At 44.4% G+C, this 14,772-nt stretch overlaps 1 protein-coding gene across 1 annotated transcript in view; it reads right to left on the reverse strand.

Moving 5' to 3' along the window:
- Window positions 1-14,772, reverse strand: part of MYO3B (myosin IIIB) — a 297,619-nt gene that overhangs the window by 133,244 nt on the left and 149,603 nt on the right. Inside the window, exons 17-23 of the mRNA XM_081181948.1 lie at window positions 14,280-14,394; window positions 13,872-13,998; window positions 13,139-13,349; window positions 12,102-12,249; window positions 10,709-10,862; window positions 6,131-6,219; window positions 5,348-5,477 (exon numbers count right to left, since the gene is read on the reverse strand). Coding sequence (XP_081038074.1) covers window positions 5,348-5,477; window positions 6,131-6,219; window positions 10,709-10,862; window positions 12,102-12,249; window positions 13,139-13,349; window positions 13,872-13,998; window positions 14,280-14,394 — 974 coding nt within the window. The remainder of the gene's footprint in view (window positions 1-5,347; window positions 5,478-6,130; window positions 6,220-10,708; window positions 10,863-12,101; window positions 12,250-13,138; window positions 13,350-13,871; window positions 13,999-14,279; window positions 14,395-14,772) is intronic.

Here is a 14,772-nt window from a genome sequence, read left to right on the forward strand (position 1 = left end):
AAAAAAATGGTGCAATAAACTGAATCACATCATGAGTTTTTATTATCTACTTATGTATGAAATCTCCATCCCACAGGGCTGGCCCAGCTATTAGGTAGAGTGAGGTGACTATCTCAGGCAGCTGATTTGGGGTGTCGTGAAAAGGACAGCAACTTATTGTTTTATATTTAATGGCAGGAAAGTGAGGAGAGAGGAGCTGGGGAGAGCAGGGGAGACCCCGGTCGCAGCAGTTCAGGGAGGTACGGTGTGGAAGGTGGGGCAGGCTGGGTATGAGGCACATGGTACAGGCAGTTAGTGACTGCGCTGCGTGCCAGCCCCTCCTCCAACATGGGGAATTTCGGCTGTCCTATTAGCCAGCCCTTGGGACTGTGGCTGCTATTGCTGAATGCCAGGTCTTATCCAGTGGACTGGGTTAAGGCCAAGAGACTTAAGATCAGTTCAGATGAGACTACGAGGGACTGTTAGTAGTTGGTTCCCTAGGCTGGATAGGTGGGAGGCTGTCTGCTCTTTATGGGGCCACACTCCCTCTGAAGGAGTGGGTTCTCATTCTGGGGCTACTCCTGGATCCATTGCTGTCGCTTGAGGTTCAGGTGGCCTTGGTGGCTTCCGTCAGCTTCGGCTGGTGGCCCAGCTGTGTCCTTATCTGGACAAGGATAGCCTAATTTTTGTTGTCTATGCTTTGGTATCCTCTAGGTTAGATTCCTGCAATGCATTAAACCGAGGGCTGCCTCTGGAGATGGTTTGGAAACTTCCGCTGGCGCAGAATTCAGTGGCCAGGTTGCTCACTGGGGAAAGATGGTTTGAGTATATAACACCAGTCCTGGCCCAACTACACTGGCTGCCAATTCTTTTATGGGCCCAATTCAAAGAGCTAGTTTTGATCTATAAAGCCTTAAGCAGCTCAGGGCTGCAATTCCTCAAAGACTGCCTCTCCTCATATGAACCGACCCCGAGCCTGCAATTATTACCTGAGGCCCTTCTTTTGTGTGTCTCCTCCATGAGAGGCCTGGAGGGTAGCAACATGAGAATGGGTCTTTTACGTGGTGGCTCCCTAATTGCGGAATGCTCTCTTCAGGGAGGCTCACCTGGTGCCATTGTATCTTTATGTGCCAGGCAAAAACATTCCTCTTCAGTGTGGTGTAGTGGTTCAGAGCGGTAGACTCGTAATCTGGTGAACCAGGTTCGCTTCCCCGCTCCTCCACATGCAGCTGCTGGGTGACCTTGGGCCAGTCACACTTCTTTGAAGTCTCTCAGCCCCACTCACCTCACAGAGTGTTTGTTGTGGGGGAGGAAGGGAAAGGAGAATGTTAGCCGCTTTGAGACTCCCTAGGGTAGTGATAAAGCGGGATATCAAATCCGAACTCCTCTTCTTCTCTTAGGTCTATGGCTAATTTAACAATCTATGACCTTTTAAGATGTTGGGTGTGTGTGTGTTTGTTTTTACTGTTTTTGTTTGTTATTATGGTATGTATTTTTGTGATTTTATATTGGAAGCCACCCTGTGAACTTCAGATGAAGAGCAGTATAGAAATTTAATTAACAATAACAACATAACATTTTCTTAGTGAACAACCTAAAGGGCTTGGTCTCCTGTGGCCATATTGCTTTCCTTTCCTTTGGACCACATCATTGAAGCCAAGTGGTAGGTCTTGTTGTCTAGGCATCCTAGGACCTCCATACACACTACCCTGACTTGTGCCCTGGGGAGGCCACTTTGGTGCGACTAACACAGCTGTTTGGCTTCACCCCTGGAGGTGCACTCCATTGTCTCTCGAGACAGACAGATGCCAGCAACAACCAACATGCACCATGTGAGCTTTGAAGCAACCAGAACTTCCATACAGACTGCAAATGGCAGAGGAAACTGAATATTCCCCACTGCCCTTGCCTCAAGATTGGCACAACCTTCACCATATCTATTTTATTTCATTTCATAAAATTTATATACTGCTTGATTGTAAAAACAAAACCTCAAAGCAGTTTACAGTCTACAAAACCATGCAAGCTGTAGCATTCACAAAATTCCACAGATACATGCTGATAATTTCAGTTGGGCATACATCTAAGCCTCTGGCAAAGCTTACGACAGTAAAGGAAGCCCATGTCTCTCACACATACCCCTTTGCAGGGGCAGGCATTATTATGTGGGAAGCTGTCAGCCCCTCAATTTGAGGTGAAGGGGACAAATCCATCTACGAAATTTCTCCAGCAGGTTATTTCTCAGTCCCTTGCTACATTCTCCATTACGCACCTGAGTTAATTATTTCAGACAAGTGTTCGCAAACTCATTGGCTATGCAATTCACTGAAGAAAGCATGCTAATCAGCTTTTAAAAAATGAAATAGGTTTGCAGCCCTATGAAAGTATTCGTGGTAGTCTGACAAGAGGGTCAGGCTCTAGCAACACAAATTAGAAAATCAACAGTCTGACATTAAGAAGGAAGTAGATTTATTGCAGAAAGGCATGATAACAAGCACAATACATTTCAAGCTATATCTAAGCTCTTCATCTGGGGATAAATCTCAATCCAAAGAAACAAGCAAGACTCAACTGGCTCAGTTATATTTCACATACATCAGAGCTCTTGGGGTAAAAAACATCCTCTCTTGCTTCAATTACATTACATGTACTTCAGAGCTCTGAAACATCTCAGTCGTCTCAGTTATATTATGTGTAGTTCAGAGTTCTGAAGTGCGTGTAATGTTACAGGAACTGTTGAGACTTGTTTGCTTTTTTGAATTCATTCCCCCGCCCTAGAAACTTTCTACAATAAATCTGCTTTGCACACAGGGATTGATGGTCGATTTTTCTGCTTTGCACCACAAATACTACAAGCCCTTTGGGTTAACTACACAGTTAAGAAAAATCTGGCAATACTTTGAAGATTTCTGTAAGCCCTGCATTGCTACAGCAGCAGCAGCCCTCAAATTCTATGGAAGAATCGGCATAACAAAGAGGCACCTGTCCTATCCAAACTGATACCCCCCAGCCTTCCTTGGCATCAAGTGTTCTCAATGGGATTTCAGAAATGTGAAGGCTCCGACTGTGACAATGAAGATTGCCTTGAGAAATCAAGGGATGCATTCAGATGATGCTCTCCTCTACCTTCTCCCAACATGTAGCAGGAAAGTGAAAATGTGTCTTCCTGCTTCACCTGTGAACCTGTCTTAATTTTGGCAGCTCCAGATGCCCACGCACAGGCATAATGTCTGAACATGGAGTGCATGTGTGAAATCCAGGATGTGTAGGCTCAAATCCCATGGTAGATAGCAAGCAGTTAGAGCTCACCTGTACAGGTATTTGTGTACGCCCTAGGGTGACCAGGTGCAGAAAAGAGGGCAGGGCTCTCACTCTATTAAGAATAAGACACCTGGCTTGCAAGTAAAGGATCTAGGGGTCTTAGTAGACCACAAGGTGAACATGAGTCAACAGTGTGATGCAGCAGCAGCACACAAAAAAAAGGCTAATGCTATTCTAGGCTGCAACAACAGAAGTATCAAGTGGATCATGGGAAGTAATAGTCCAACTCTATTCTGCCTTGGGTCAGACCACATCTGGAGTACTGTGTCCAGTTCTGGGCACCACAGTTTAAGAAGGACGTTGACAAGCTGGAATGTGTGTGCAGAGAAGGGGAACCAAGATGATTGAGGGTCTGGAAACCAAGCCTTGTGAGGAACAGTTGAGGCAGTTTGGTATATTTAGCCTGGAAAAGAGGAGACTGAGAGGAGATATGACCACCATCTTCAAATAACTCAAGGGCTGTCAACACGGAAGAGGGAGCAAGCTTGTTTTCTCCTGCTCTGGAGGGTAGGACGCAAACCAATGGATTCAAGTTACAAGAAAGGAGATTCCAACTAAACATCGGGAAGAACTTTCTGACAGTAAGAGCTGTTCGACCGTGCGATGGACTCCTTTTGGAGGTCCTCTTCTTCTCAGAGTTTTTAAAGCAGTGGTTGGATGACCATCTGCCATAGATGCTTTAGTTGAGATCTCTGCATTTCAGGGGGTTGGACTAGATGGCCATTAGGGTCCCTTCCATCTCTACAATTCTATGATTCTATATTGCCATGAAAGCTACACCTGTTGAAAATCTGTTTTCTGCACAACTATTAAAGGCACAAGAGCTCTCTTCTTTTGCATCCAGCCACCCTGGCACATTGTGCATTGTCCCTGCAGAGATCACTGATGTCTAGCATGTTTGAAGAGGAACAGGCATAATCTCACGCCCCAGACATGTGCAGGAGGAGAACATGGAGGAAAATAAACTCTAAAACAGGCCTGGGAAGACGCTAGTATGCTATTTTCTTCAGCTTGTTTCAAAATATCTTGTGACATCTTCTAAACAGTGATCCTGAGATTGTCTATTAAACAACAAACACGTGAGATACCTTTCTCTCATAATCACAATTTCCTAGTAGGACTTGACTCCATTACACTTCTCTAATCACAAGTGATTTACTTGGCCTTTCCAACTCATTAAAACAATGTCATGTTAGACCTACGAGCCATCATGTATTTTTACAAGTGCCATATATCATTTCTATTATGCCACAGATAGGCTTTTACTGTGAAATGAACTATTTTTCTTCCATGCAGTGGTTACTGACAGACTCTGTTTGCTTCCAACAGTGAGCATATGTACAGGTTATCTTTATGTGGTGTGTGTTACAGAATCGTGCTGTCTAATCCACAGAGAGGAGAATTTTCTTTTTTCTTTTTGGCACACTCACAAGGAAGGGCTTCCCATTCAATTTCATGTCCGAAAGAGCTCCGTGGATGCATCAGGAGCACACATGCTGAACTTTTTCCTAACACAGAAGTGAACTGACAAATTATTATTCATGGGATCTCTGCATGCGCACTGAAAGCAGAAATCCACCCTGCAATTCAACATGGTAATGGACCTGAAACGGACCTCTGAACTTAAAAATGGAAAGCGTAACGCTGGTGGTCAACAAAAGAGGTTTAAAGGCTCTCTCAAGGCAAATCTAAAAAATGTAGTATAAGCACCGACAACTGGGAAACACTGGCCTGCGAGTGCTCCAACTGGAGAACAGCCTTTACCAAAGGTGTCATGGGCTTTGAAGACGCTCAAACTCAGGATGAAATGGAGAAATGTGCTAAGAGGAAGGCACACTTGGCAAACCCTCACTGTGATCAACTCCCGCCCGGAAACCAATGTCCCCACTGTGGAAGGACGTGTGGCCTCCACAGTCACTTACGGACTCACTGTTAAAACCGTGTTTATGGAAGACAATCTTACTCAGCTATGAGTGATCACCAGAGAAGAAGGTGATCACCAGAGGAGAAGAAGATCACCAGAGGAGAAGAAGAAGATAAGGAGTACCTGTTTTGGTTAAAGGACTTGAAAAGAGCTGCTGGAGAAGTCTGTTCTCTGAAGTCCTCAGTACCACCACTATGTCAGCAGGAAGAGTGTCTCTGTTCTTCTCAAGGAAGCCATAAGCATCGTACTGCACCTATACCATAGGGGAGGTTAAAAGCAAAATGGGCCGTTATAAAATTCTGCTATGTATTTAAAAGCTATAGTTATTTATTGTTTTATTTAAGGAATTTCTCACCTGCCCTTCATCACAAGGTCCCAGGGTGGGTTACAACCATATAATCTTGAAATCCATTTAAAACAGGCACCCCCAAACTTGGCCCTCCAGATATTTTGGGACTACAACTCCCATCATCCCTAGCTAACAGGACCAGTGGTCAGGGATGCTGGGAATTGTAGTCCCAAAGCAGCTGGAGGGACAAGTTTGGGGATGCCTGATTTAAAACAAACCAAGGAACGTACATAAAACAATAGAGTTGGCCCCACAAAAGCCACACAAATATCAAATGTCAAAGGCTAGTGTGCGTGTGTTCAGGTAGGTCAATGGCCAGCTGTAGGCTCAAAATGGATGCAAGGCACCAGATATTTCTTGCCCCAGACCACGACAGTAGAGGTTAGAACATCCTCAAACACCGCTATCATGGTGTTTTGGGCTTTTTTAAAAAAAGTTTCTAGATTTGTGAAATATGAACACACTTAAAACGTTAAAGAGAATCCGAAAGCACTTTAAGAGAAACTGGATCATATACTGCATTTGGACTTGTGTCAAGTTATATATAAAGCACCTACCTTCCCAGCGTAGTGTTGAATGCCAAAACACAGCTCCACTCGCTTGGGTCTCCAGAAGTACTTGCATCGTAAATTATCTTCAAATTTATCTAATCGTTTAAAAAAGAGGAAACATAATTACTAGTCCATTCTCTGAACCACAGACGGGCCTTGGCAATTATGTGTGGATGCTTCCTGCCCACATATCCAAACGATGTTGTTTTTCTTTGCAGTAATGGCGGCAGCCCACACTTCTTTCCACACTTCTTTCTCTCATGACTCTTTTGTTCTTTCTTTCTGTTTGCTTTGAAAAGGAATTATCCTAGCGAGCTAACAGGTAAGTCACTTTCCCCTCGCATTTCTGTCACACTCCTACCACTTCCCAGCTATTTATGGAAAGCTACAGGAGGAATGCCAGCAGAGATTGCCAATATCCGTCTTATTTTGCCTTACTTTTTTCTTTACAAAGCAAAGCTACAACATTTAGGATATATCTCTAGAACTACTCACAGCCCTACTACAATCCACGAGTATAAGATTCTGGAAATTCAGAGTGTCAGTAGTCAGTGATGCCTGAAGGGAGATGTGCTGGTCCCGGGGGCTAACCGAGAGGCGTGGTCTGAATCCAGTCCAAGGTAAAGGGTGCAGTATGGAGACAGTCCGTCAAAGCTGAAGCTGGGTCCAAGGCAGGGAGTCGGGTGGGGTCAGGAACTCCGGCAGAAGAGCAGGACAGGGTGCAGGCAGGAACAGGCTAGCAACAACATTGCTCCCGCAACCTGGGACTAGGGCTGGCTGGCTTTTATCTGCCCCGAGGCATAGGGCAGCCCTGATCCTCTGGTGACTCACCTCTCCTGGCCTGGAGGCGAGCACTCCTCCTGCAGGAACTTAGCTCCCTCCGCCTCTCTGCTCTGAGCCTCTGCAGCTCAGGAGAGGCTGGAGGGTTACCCGACCCAGAGGCAACCTCAGCTTCCTCTGATGGGGCTGAGAGTGGAGCACCTGCAGGCAATGGGTCCTCCATCACCTCAGGAGTCAGAGCGGATTTAGCTGGTGTCTGCTCCTGAGGATCCGGCACAGGTGAGGGCCCTTCAGATTCAAGGCCCTGCCCCAGCTCAGCCGGCCCTGGAGGCAGGGACTCCTGTGCAGGCTGGGATTCCTCAGGTTCAGCCTCCGAGTCCAAATCCCAGGCCATCACAGGAGAAGGTGTGTTGTCCTGGGGTTGTGTTGTGTGTTTTTTGCCTTGCCAAGTTTGAGCAAGGCCTGTAAAACAAGGTTGTCAACACTTGTGGTGGAGGGGGGGGGATGCTGACACATCATGGGGCCTGTGGGTTCAGCGGCAAACCCCAGACTGGATCAGGGTGGGGGAAGGCCAAGGGAAAGAGCACTGGCATTGATGCTACAGGATTAAGTCCCTGCATAAGAAAGCAGGGTCTAGCACAAAAATCAAACGTTCAGGGTAAAGAAATAAAACTGGTGTGGCCCCTTCTTCTTCTAGACCTGACACGACTACAGGTCCTTCTCCCCCACTCGTGGTCAACTAGTTAACATATTATAAAAACTGTGAAACTTCACAGTATTTTTCAAGCCTTAGGGACAATTCCAACATCTTTAATGTCACTTTTCTTCCCTAGAAAGAGTCCTGATTTTTTAAGCCTTGCAGTCGTACCTGGAATCCCAAGCGCCTTCGTACTCGGACGTTTTGGCTCCTGAACACCGCAAACCCGGGAGTGAGTGTTTCGGTTTGTAAATGTTCTTTGGAACCCCAATGTCCGACGGGGCTTCCATGGCCTCTGATTGGCTGCAGGAGCTTCCTGCAGCCAATCAGAAGCTGCAATTTGGTTTCTGAACTTTTTGGAAGACTTCTGGAATGGATTCTGTTTGACTTCCAAGGTACGACTGTATTAGGTTTTCAACTGACCAATGTACAATCATAACAGGAGCTGGAGTCCAACAATATCTAGGCAGTATCACCTTGGCTTTCTCTGCTATGTAGCAGTCACTACAGAAGTCCTGGTAGGTTGGTCAGTACAGTGGTACCTCGGGTTAAGTACTTAATTTATTCCGGAGGACTGTTCTTAACCTGAAACTGTTCTTAACCTGAAGCCCCACTTTAGCTAATGGGGCCTCCTGCTGCTGCCGCGCCACCGGAGCACGATTTCTGTTCTCATCCTGAAGCAAAGTTCTTAACCCGAGGTACTATTTCTGGGTTAGCGGAGTCTGTAACCTGAAGTGTATGTAACCTGAAGCGTATGTAACCCGAGGTACCACTGTATTATCATCCCCATTGTACTGATGGTGGCAGTGGTGGGATTAAGGCAGAGAAGAAGAATAGCTTCTCTAAGGCCCAGTTCATTGAATACATGCCAGAGATTCAAATAAAAGTGCAAATAATTGTTTCGCAATTCTGTCCTCTTAACGCCTATGCTGCTGTAGTTGCATTAAGGATGGCAAGACAGTTTATGGAAGGGGAGAGGCCTTTAAAGCTTAGAATGGCCAGATGTTTCACAAACTTGGCCTTTGAAGCTTCGAATGGCCAGATGTTTCACAAAGATCAAACTTTCTTAATTCTGCCAGCTTTATTGAATGATTTTGCCATGTCATGTGCAACTGCATTAATTTTCTTCCCCTGACATTTATTTCATATTTGATATACAGTTAGGTTTAGGACAACAGCTGACTAACATATATAGGGCAAGGTAAAAAAAAATCAGCTTAGACATTAGCAGAAATAGCACCAGTGTCTATTTTCCTGCTATCACTACTGGAGCAGGAAGTCTAAGTAGAAAACAGAATTTGTTATCCCAATATTAGCAGATGTCTAGGGTGGGTTGCGCTAATTTCCCAGTGTTTGACCAGCTGGCATAAATTGAGTAGCAACAAACAGTTTTTGTTTAATTAGTAGGGAGCCAGCCAAAGCCAACAGAGTGAACAAGTAGCCAAAAATAATATTAATAAATCTCTGTGCTGCTCTCATGAGTCTATTCCTGAATCACACAACCATTTTTGATCCAGAGGAGTCACTGCAAAGTGATCCACTTTTCACATTGTGAAATAGTTTCAGAGCTACTCTCAAATAAGCTCTGTATAATCAATTTTCATGGAAAATGCTGATTTATTTTATTTTCTGCATGCGGCAAGCAGCAGTTGGGCCCTCAAGGAGATGCTTTCACGTGACCATGTCGTTTTCGGCAATGGTGACATGAATCAGCCCATGCTTTTTCTTTAACTCACTATTTCCAATGCAATGGTCTGGTCAGAGATAACCATTCACATCCAGAGATGCTGTTGCACAAGCAGAATGAACTTCCATTGGTGGGGTAAGGTAAAGGAAAAGGGACCCCTGACCATTAGGTCCAGTCGTGTCCAACTCTGGGGTTGCGGCGCTCATCTCGCTTTATTGGCCAAGGGAGCTGGCGTACAGCTTCTGGGTCATGTGGCCAGCATGACTAAGCCGCTTCTGGCAAACCAGAGCAGCACACGGAAACGCCGTTTACCTTCCCCACCGCAGCGTTACCCATTTACCTACTTGCACTTTAAAGTGCTTTCGAACTGCTAGGTTGGCAGGAGCGGGGATCGAGCAACGGGAGCTCACCCCGTTGTGGGGATTCGAACCGCTGACCTTCTGATCGGCAAGCATTAGGCTCTGTGGTTTAACCCACAGCACCATCCGCATCCCCTGCCTTTTTGTGATTCTCTTTTTCTGCTATAGTCAGGGAAGGGATATCATTTTTATTTGTTCTTTTACTTTTTTTACAGATTGCTGTTTAAAAAAATGTGTAAATGTTTTGGGAGCTGCAGCATGAAAAGAAGTAAACTGGTCCCCTAACCCCCAGGAATAGGTTTTCAGGAGGGAAAGGGAGCTGTGCCCTGGACAGGGAAGTGAGAGGATGGAAAGTTCTGTTGCATCAGAAGAGTTCTGCTCCAAAAGATATATACACAAATAAAGCTGTACTTGATGGATGAAAGGATCTATGATGTCTGACATGATTGAGAATCGTAGAGCCAGAGACGGAGAACTTCAAAGCGTTAAAATCGAGATGTGGAAAATATGGAAACAACAAGGAGAGGCAGGATTGAGATTTGGAGATATGCTTCAAGGTCCAGACTATGGGAAGTCCCGAAAAATTAATAATTATAATTTGGATGATAATTTGGTCTTTTTTATTTTAGTTTTTAATTTTAATTGGATTATGATTTGATATGTTAATTGGATGGTTTTTTACTGGAAAATTAATAAAAAATGATTTAACAGAAGAAGAGTTCTGCTCCATTCATGGGACAGAAGCTAGGATCCAAGCCAAAGACACCAGAAACGCCTATGGGTCTTCAAGGTGAGCTAATATTAACAGTGCTCATAGTTGATAACAGACCCCTATCAATTAAAACCAAAACCGAAAAGCAGTGAGCTGTATGGAAAAAATTCCAATTGGCAAAGCTCATGAAGAGCACATGGGGACTTAATAGGTTGACCAAAGCAACAGAAATTTAATACATGGTCATGAGTTAAAGCAATATGAAAATATCTATGGCCTTCTTTCTCTCTCTCCCCCCCCCCCCAAGTATATATAAAATCACAGTTGAGGATTGCTGGACATGGCGTACCGACTAAAGTAAGGTCTGTTGCCTGGGGAAATCGGCTTTCTTCATCAAGCAGAGAAAGTAGCCCCATTGGTTTCTGGAGGAACGTGTCTAGGAGTGGCCTGTTGTCTTCATAGTCAACCATAGGAGCATCAATTCCTTCATTCTGATATTCCATCTAAAGGAAGATTTATGAAAGTCAGCAAATTTAAATGTCACCTCTACCAGCTGTCTCTTCTCGCCCAGTGTGATTTATTTACAAAGGTGACAATAGAGCGAGGCAAACCAGTGCAACACACATTTTATCAGATGTTTAAATGAAGGTAGGTAAAGGTAAAGGGACCCCTGAGCATTAGGTCCAGTAGTGGCTCTGTGGTTTAACCCACGGCGCCACCTGCGTCCTTTTCCAGGCATCTTGCAGACATTCCCCCCCCCCTGGTTAATTTCCATATAATTAAAGCTTATACAACATTCATATTGTTGAAATATTGCAGAGATCAGTCATGCTTGTGTTGTGCCCAGCAATGGTATTCTGTTTTCACAAACACTACATGTGAAACCCACTACAAGTTGCCAAGCCCAAATCGTTGGGGTCCAAGTTGTAGGATAAGCAGCTGTATATAACCAGCGTCCTGAAGATTAATGAATGAATGAAGGGGTTGAGACCATAGAGTAGACTTAGCTAGGTCACCTTGGGAGGAAGTGTTATCAGACCTTTGTTCTTCCCATTCTACCACGTGAACCTAACCAGTAAGGAGGTCTATGAAGAATGCTCCAAACTCAGACCGCGTGGCTTAAGCAAGCTATCTTTCTGCTTCTATACAAACATTTACCACTTTGGAACCTGAGTTTTCCTGCCTGTGTTTTTTATTACTGCTGCATGGAAAAGCACATGAATCTGACCTTCAAAGAGTTTGTAAGTAAGTGATTTTTAACTTCCAAACGTGTGGTCTCTTTCTATGCTAAGGGAAGAGGGGAACTCTGGAAGCAACTTAAACAGGGATGATTTAAAGGTCCAACAGCCTATAATTCCACACTTTACTTTGATGCATATTATTTTGTGATTTTAAATCTCTGCTGGGGTTCTCTCACCAAAGAGTACTTGCCCCAAACCTGGATCCAGACATGCAGGGAATTCTCCTTTTATTATACACCATCTTTTTTTATCTTTAACCAAATAAAAATACCAACACAAATTTCATTAGTTACCTTATTGCTTTTCTCTTAAGTTTATATGGGAAGCTCCCCAAGCAATATTTATATCTCGATATACCCAATATCACTCTAACCATATATAAAGGAGGAGATAAATTCGGAAGTTCCAGTCATCTCCTATAGTTCACTCCTCTCACAAGCCCAAAGTTTAGCCTAGAGACGTTGATACAGAGCTAGCCAACAGTAATTAAGTAAACCTTGCCTGCTCAAGTGCAAAGATGTGCTGATTGAAATAAAACTGGATCTGCTCATTTGCAATGTTTATGCACAGCTGTTCGAAAGAGTTCCTTGTGAAGTTCTCAAATCCGAAAATATCCAGTATACCAACATTCATTCCGCTTTCGGCATTGCTGGGTAGAAAAATATACAAAATCCATAACTGAAACACCATTGGAAACCAGTTTTGTAAATGCAAATTCAGCCCTAGTATCTGTTATATATTTTATCTTAATTGTGTGCAATTTATTGCTTTGAAAACTATTGAAAGGTATGACACTAAATAAAATAATCATGTAAAAAGTTGTGCAAGACTCTCAGCATTGAAAAGATATAGGAAGAATGCCTTGGCAGAAATGCAAATCGCGTTCTGCACTCCCTGAAAGTGAAAAAATATAGTTATTCACTGCACATGAAGTCCTTGCATTCAAGCCTGTGTGAACTGATCCACTAGATTATATAATTAAATGTTTCCATATACCCATAAAATAATTGTACAGCACAATTCCTTATTTATCAATAGCTCACTAAATGCCATTTTATTATTTTGGGGATCTTAATGCAATTGGCATAATCCACTTACCTTGCAGTCCACCCCACAGCTAAGCTTTGTATATGAGCTGCTAAATCAGCTTAGGTAGTTTTTAGCGACAGTTTTAAGTGGGAGCACATCATGTTAAACGTTTTGTACGCTATAGCCTTATCATTAAAAGGACTTCAGTAGCTTTTCACCATAAAACAGACTAACTTTAAAAACATCGCTTTGTGATGTATTTTCAAAGAGCTGATGGGATTTTAACCCCACACTGATCCCCATTGACCTACTTGGTTAAATCCTAGCCAACTCTTCGAAAACACTGGAGTTAACGTCCTGGAAACAAAAAATGCAGAATCACAGCACGGAGGCCATTTAGAGGCATTATCTAAAACAAACAGTAAATTCCTCCCCGTAAAATAAAAAGAAATATATAGACACAGAAGACTCCACCAGCACACACGCTGCTTGTTGATGTGTGGACTTGCCATATATTTTTATCAGGCTGCAGCAGGGTATTAATGCGATTTACGATCCAGCTGAAGAGTCGGCCATAAAGTGCCTTTGACATGGCATCCCGCACATCGGCTGCTTTGTCTACAGTGTTTGTCCGGATAATAGTCTCGCCTCGTGTCACAACGCAGTGAGAGGTGAGAGCTTCCTGGAGTTCCTCTGAGCCAATACTCAACAGGGCAGCGGCTGAAAGAGGACACACAGACATGTCAGGATGAGATGGGAGCTGTTGGCCTTGGCAGAAGAAGAAGAAGAGTTTGGATTTGATATGCTGCTTTATCACTACCCGAAGGAGTCTCAAAGCGGCTAACAATCTCCTTTCCCTTCCTCCCCCACAACAAACACTCTGTGAGGTGAGTGGGGCTGAGAGACTTCAGAGAAGTGTGACTGGCCCAAGGTCACCCAGCAGATGCATGTGGAGAAGCGGAGACGCGAACCCGGTTCCCCAGATTACGAGTCCACCGCTCTTAACCACTACACCACACTGGCTCTCGACATCTTGTGTGAAACGGGTCTTTTCTTATGCATATTCTACTACTGCAGGGCTGGCGAACCTGTGGCTGTTGTTGGACTCCATCTCCCATCAGCCCCAGCCAGCACGGCTAACTGTCAGGAATGATGGGAGTCGTAGTCCGACAACACCTAGAAGGCCGCAGGTTCCCCATCCCTACAAAAGTCCTCTGAAGTACAATTCCCGCAAATATTTACCATTATCTAAGGCTTCGGCATTGGGCACTTCGCTTTTATCCGTTTGATGTTGTGAGGAAATGGCGGCAAATTCAATATTTCCTGTATTTAAGATCCCAGCCAGAATTCGGTACACTGAGTGCACTTCCTGCAAACAACAGGAAGGGCAAGAACTCTTCAGAAGTCAGACCTCTAAGCATCAGCAGACTTCAGACTCAACACTTCGAAGCCCACCCACACTCTGCAGACGGAGGATGTAACCGGTGGCGTAGTGTGGGAGGGCCAGAGGGGCAGTGGCCCCGGGTGCAAAATTCTGAGAGGGGTGCAACCAGGCACCCTGACAGGCTCCCTCAGCATGGCTGAATTCCTGCTGCCTTCTGGAGCAAGACAAGTATCTTTGCGGCAGCAGATTGAAAAGTCACTACTTACCTCATCCGTAAACCCTATGATCCTGAAGCAATGTTGAATTGCTTCAAACTGTGTCCCATACGATTCTTTACTAATAATGTCATGCATCACCCTTCCTGTGTCATTATCAATGTACCTAAATAAAAAAGAGATAAGATTCATTCTTCATTCCTGAGGAGGAAGGTGTTGACGCTGGAGGCTGTCTAGAAGACAAACCCAACAGGTACAGAAGTCCTTCTTGGGAACTCTACATTTATAAGATCATTGGAAATTTGCACTCTGCACGCACACAGAGACACTCACAGATTCATCCTTTGGAGAGCTGAACCACAAAACGGAAAAGGGGTTTGGGAGCTGAGCCTTGTGCTCAGATTAAGCCTTGATGGAAGCTTGATTTCAATTAAATTGAACTCAGGAGGTTGTACCCAATGGTATATTTGCACTAGTGAAAAGCACTTCTACTTGTGCAAGGCATGGCACCCAGTTTTCACTGACCTCCCTACACCATCAGCTG

Source organism: Podarcis bocagei, assembly GCF_964188305.1.
Source record: "Podarcis bocagei genome assembly, chromosome: 1".
Classification (NCBI taxonomy): domain Eukaryota; kingdom Metazoa; phylum Chordata; class Lepidosauria; order Squamata; family Lacertidae; genus Podarcis; species Podarcis bocagei.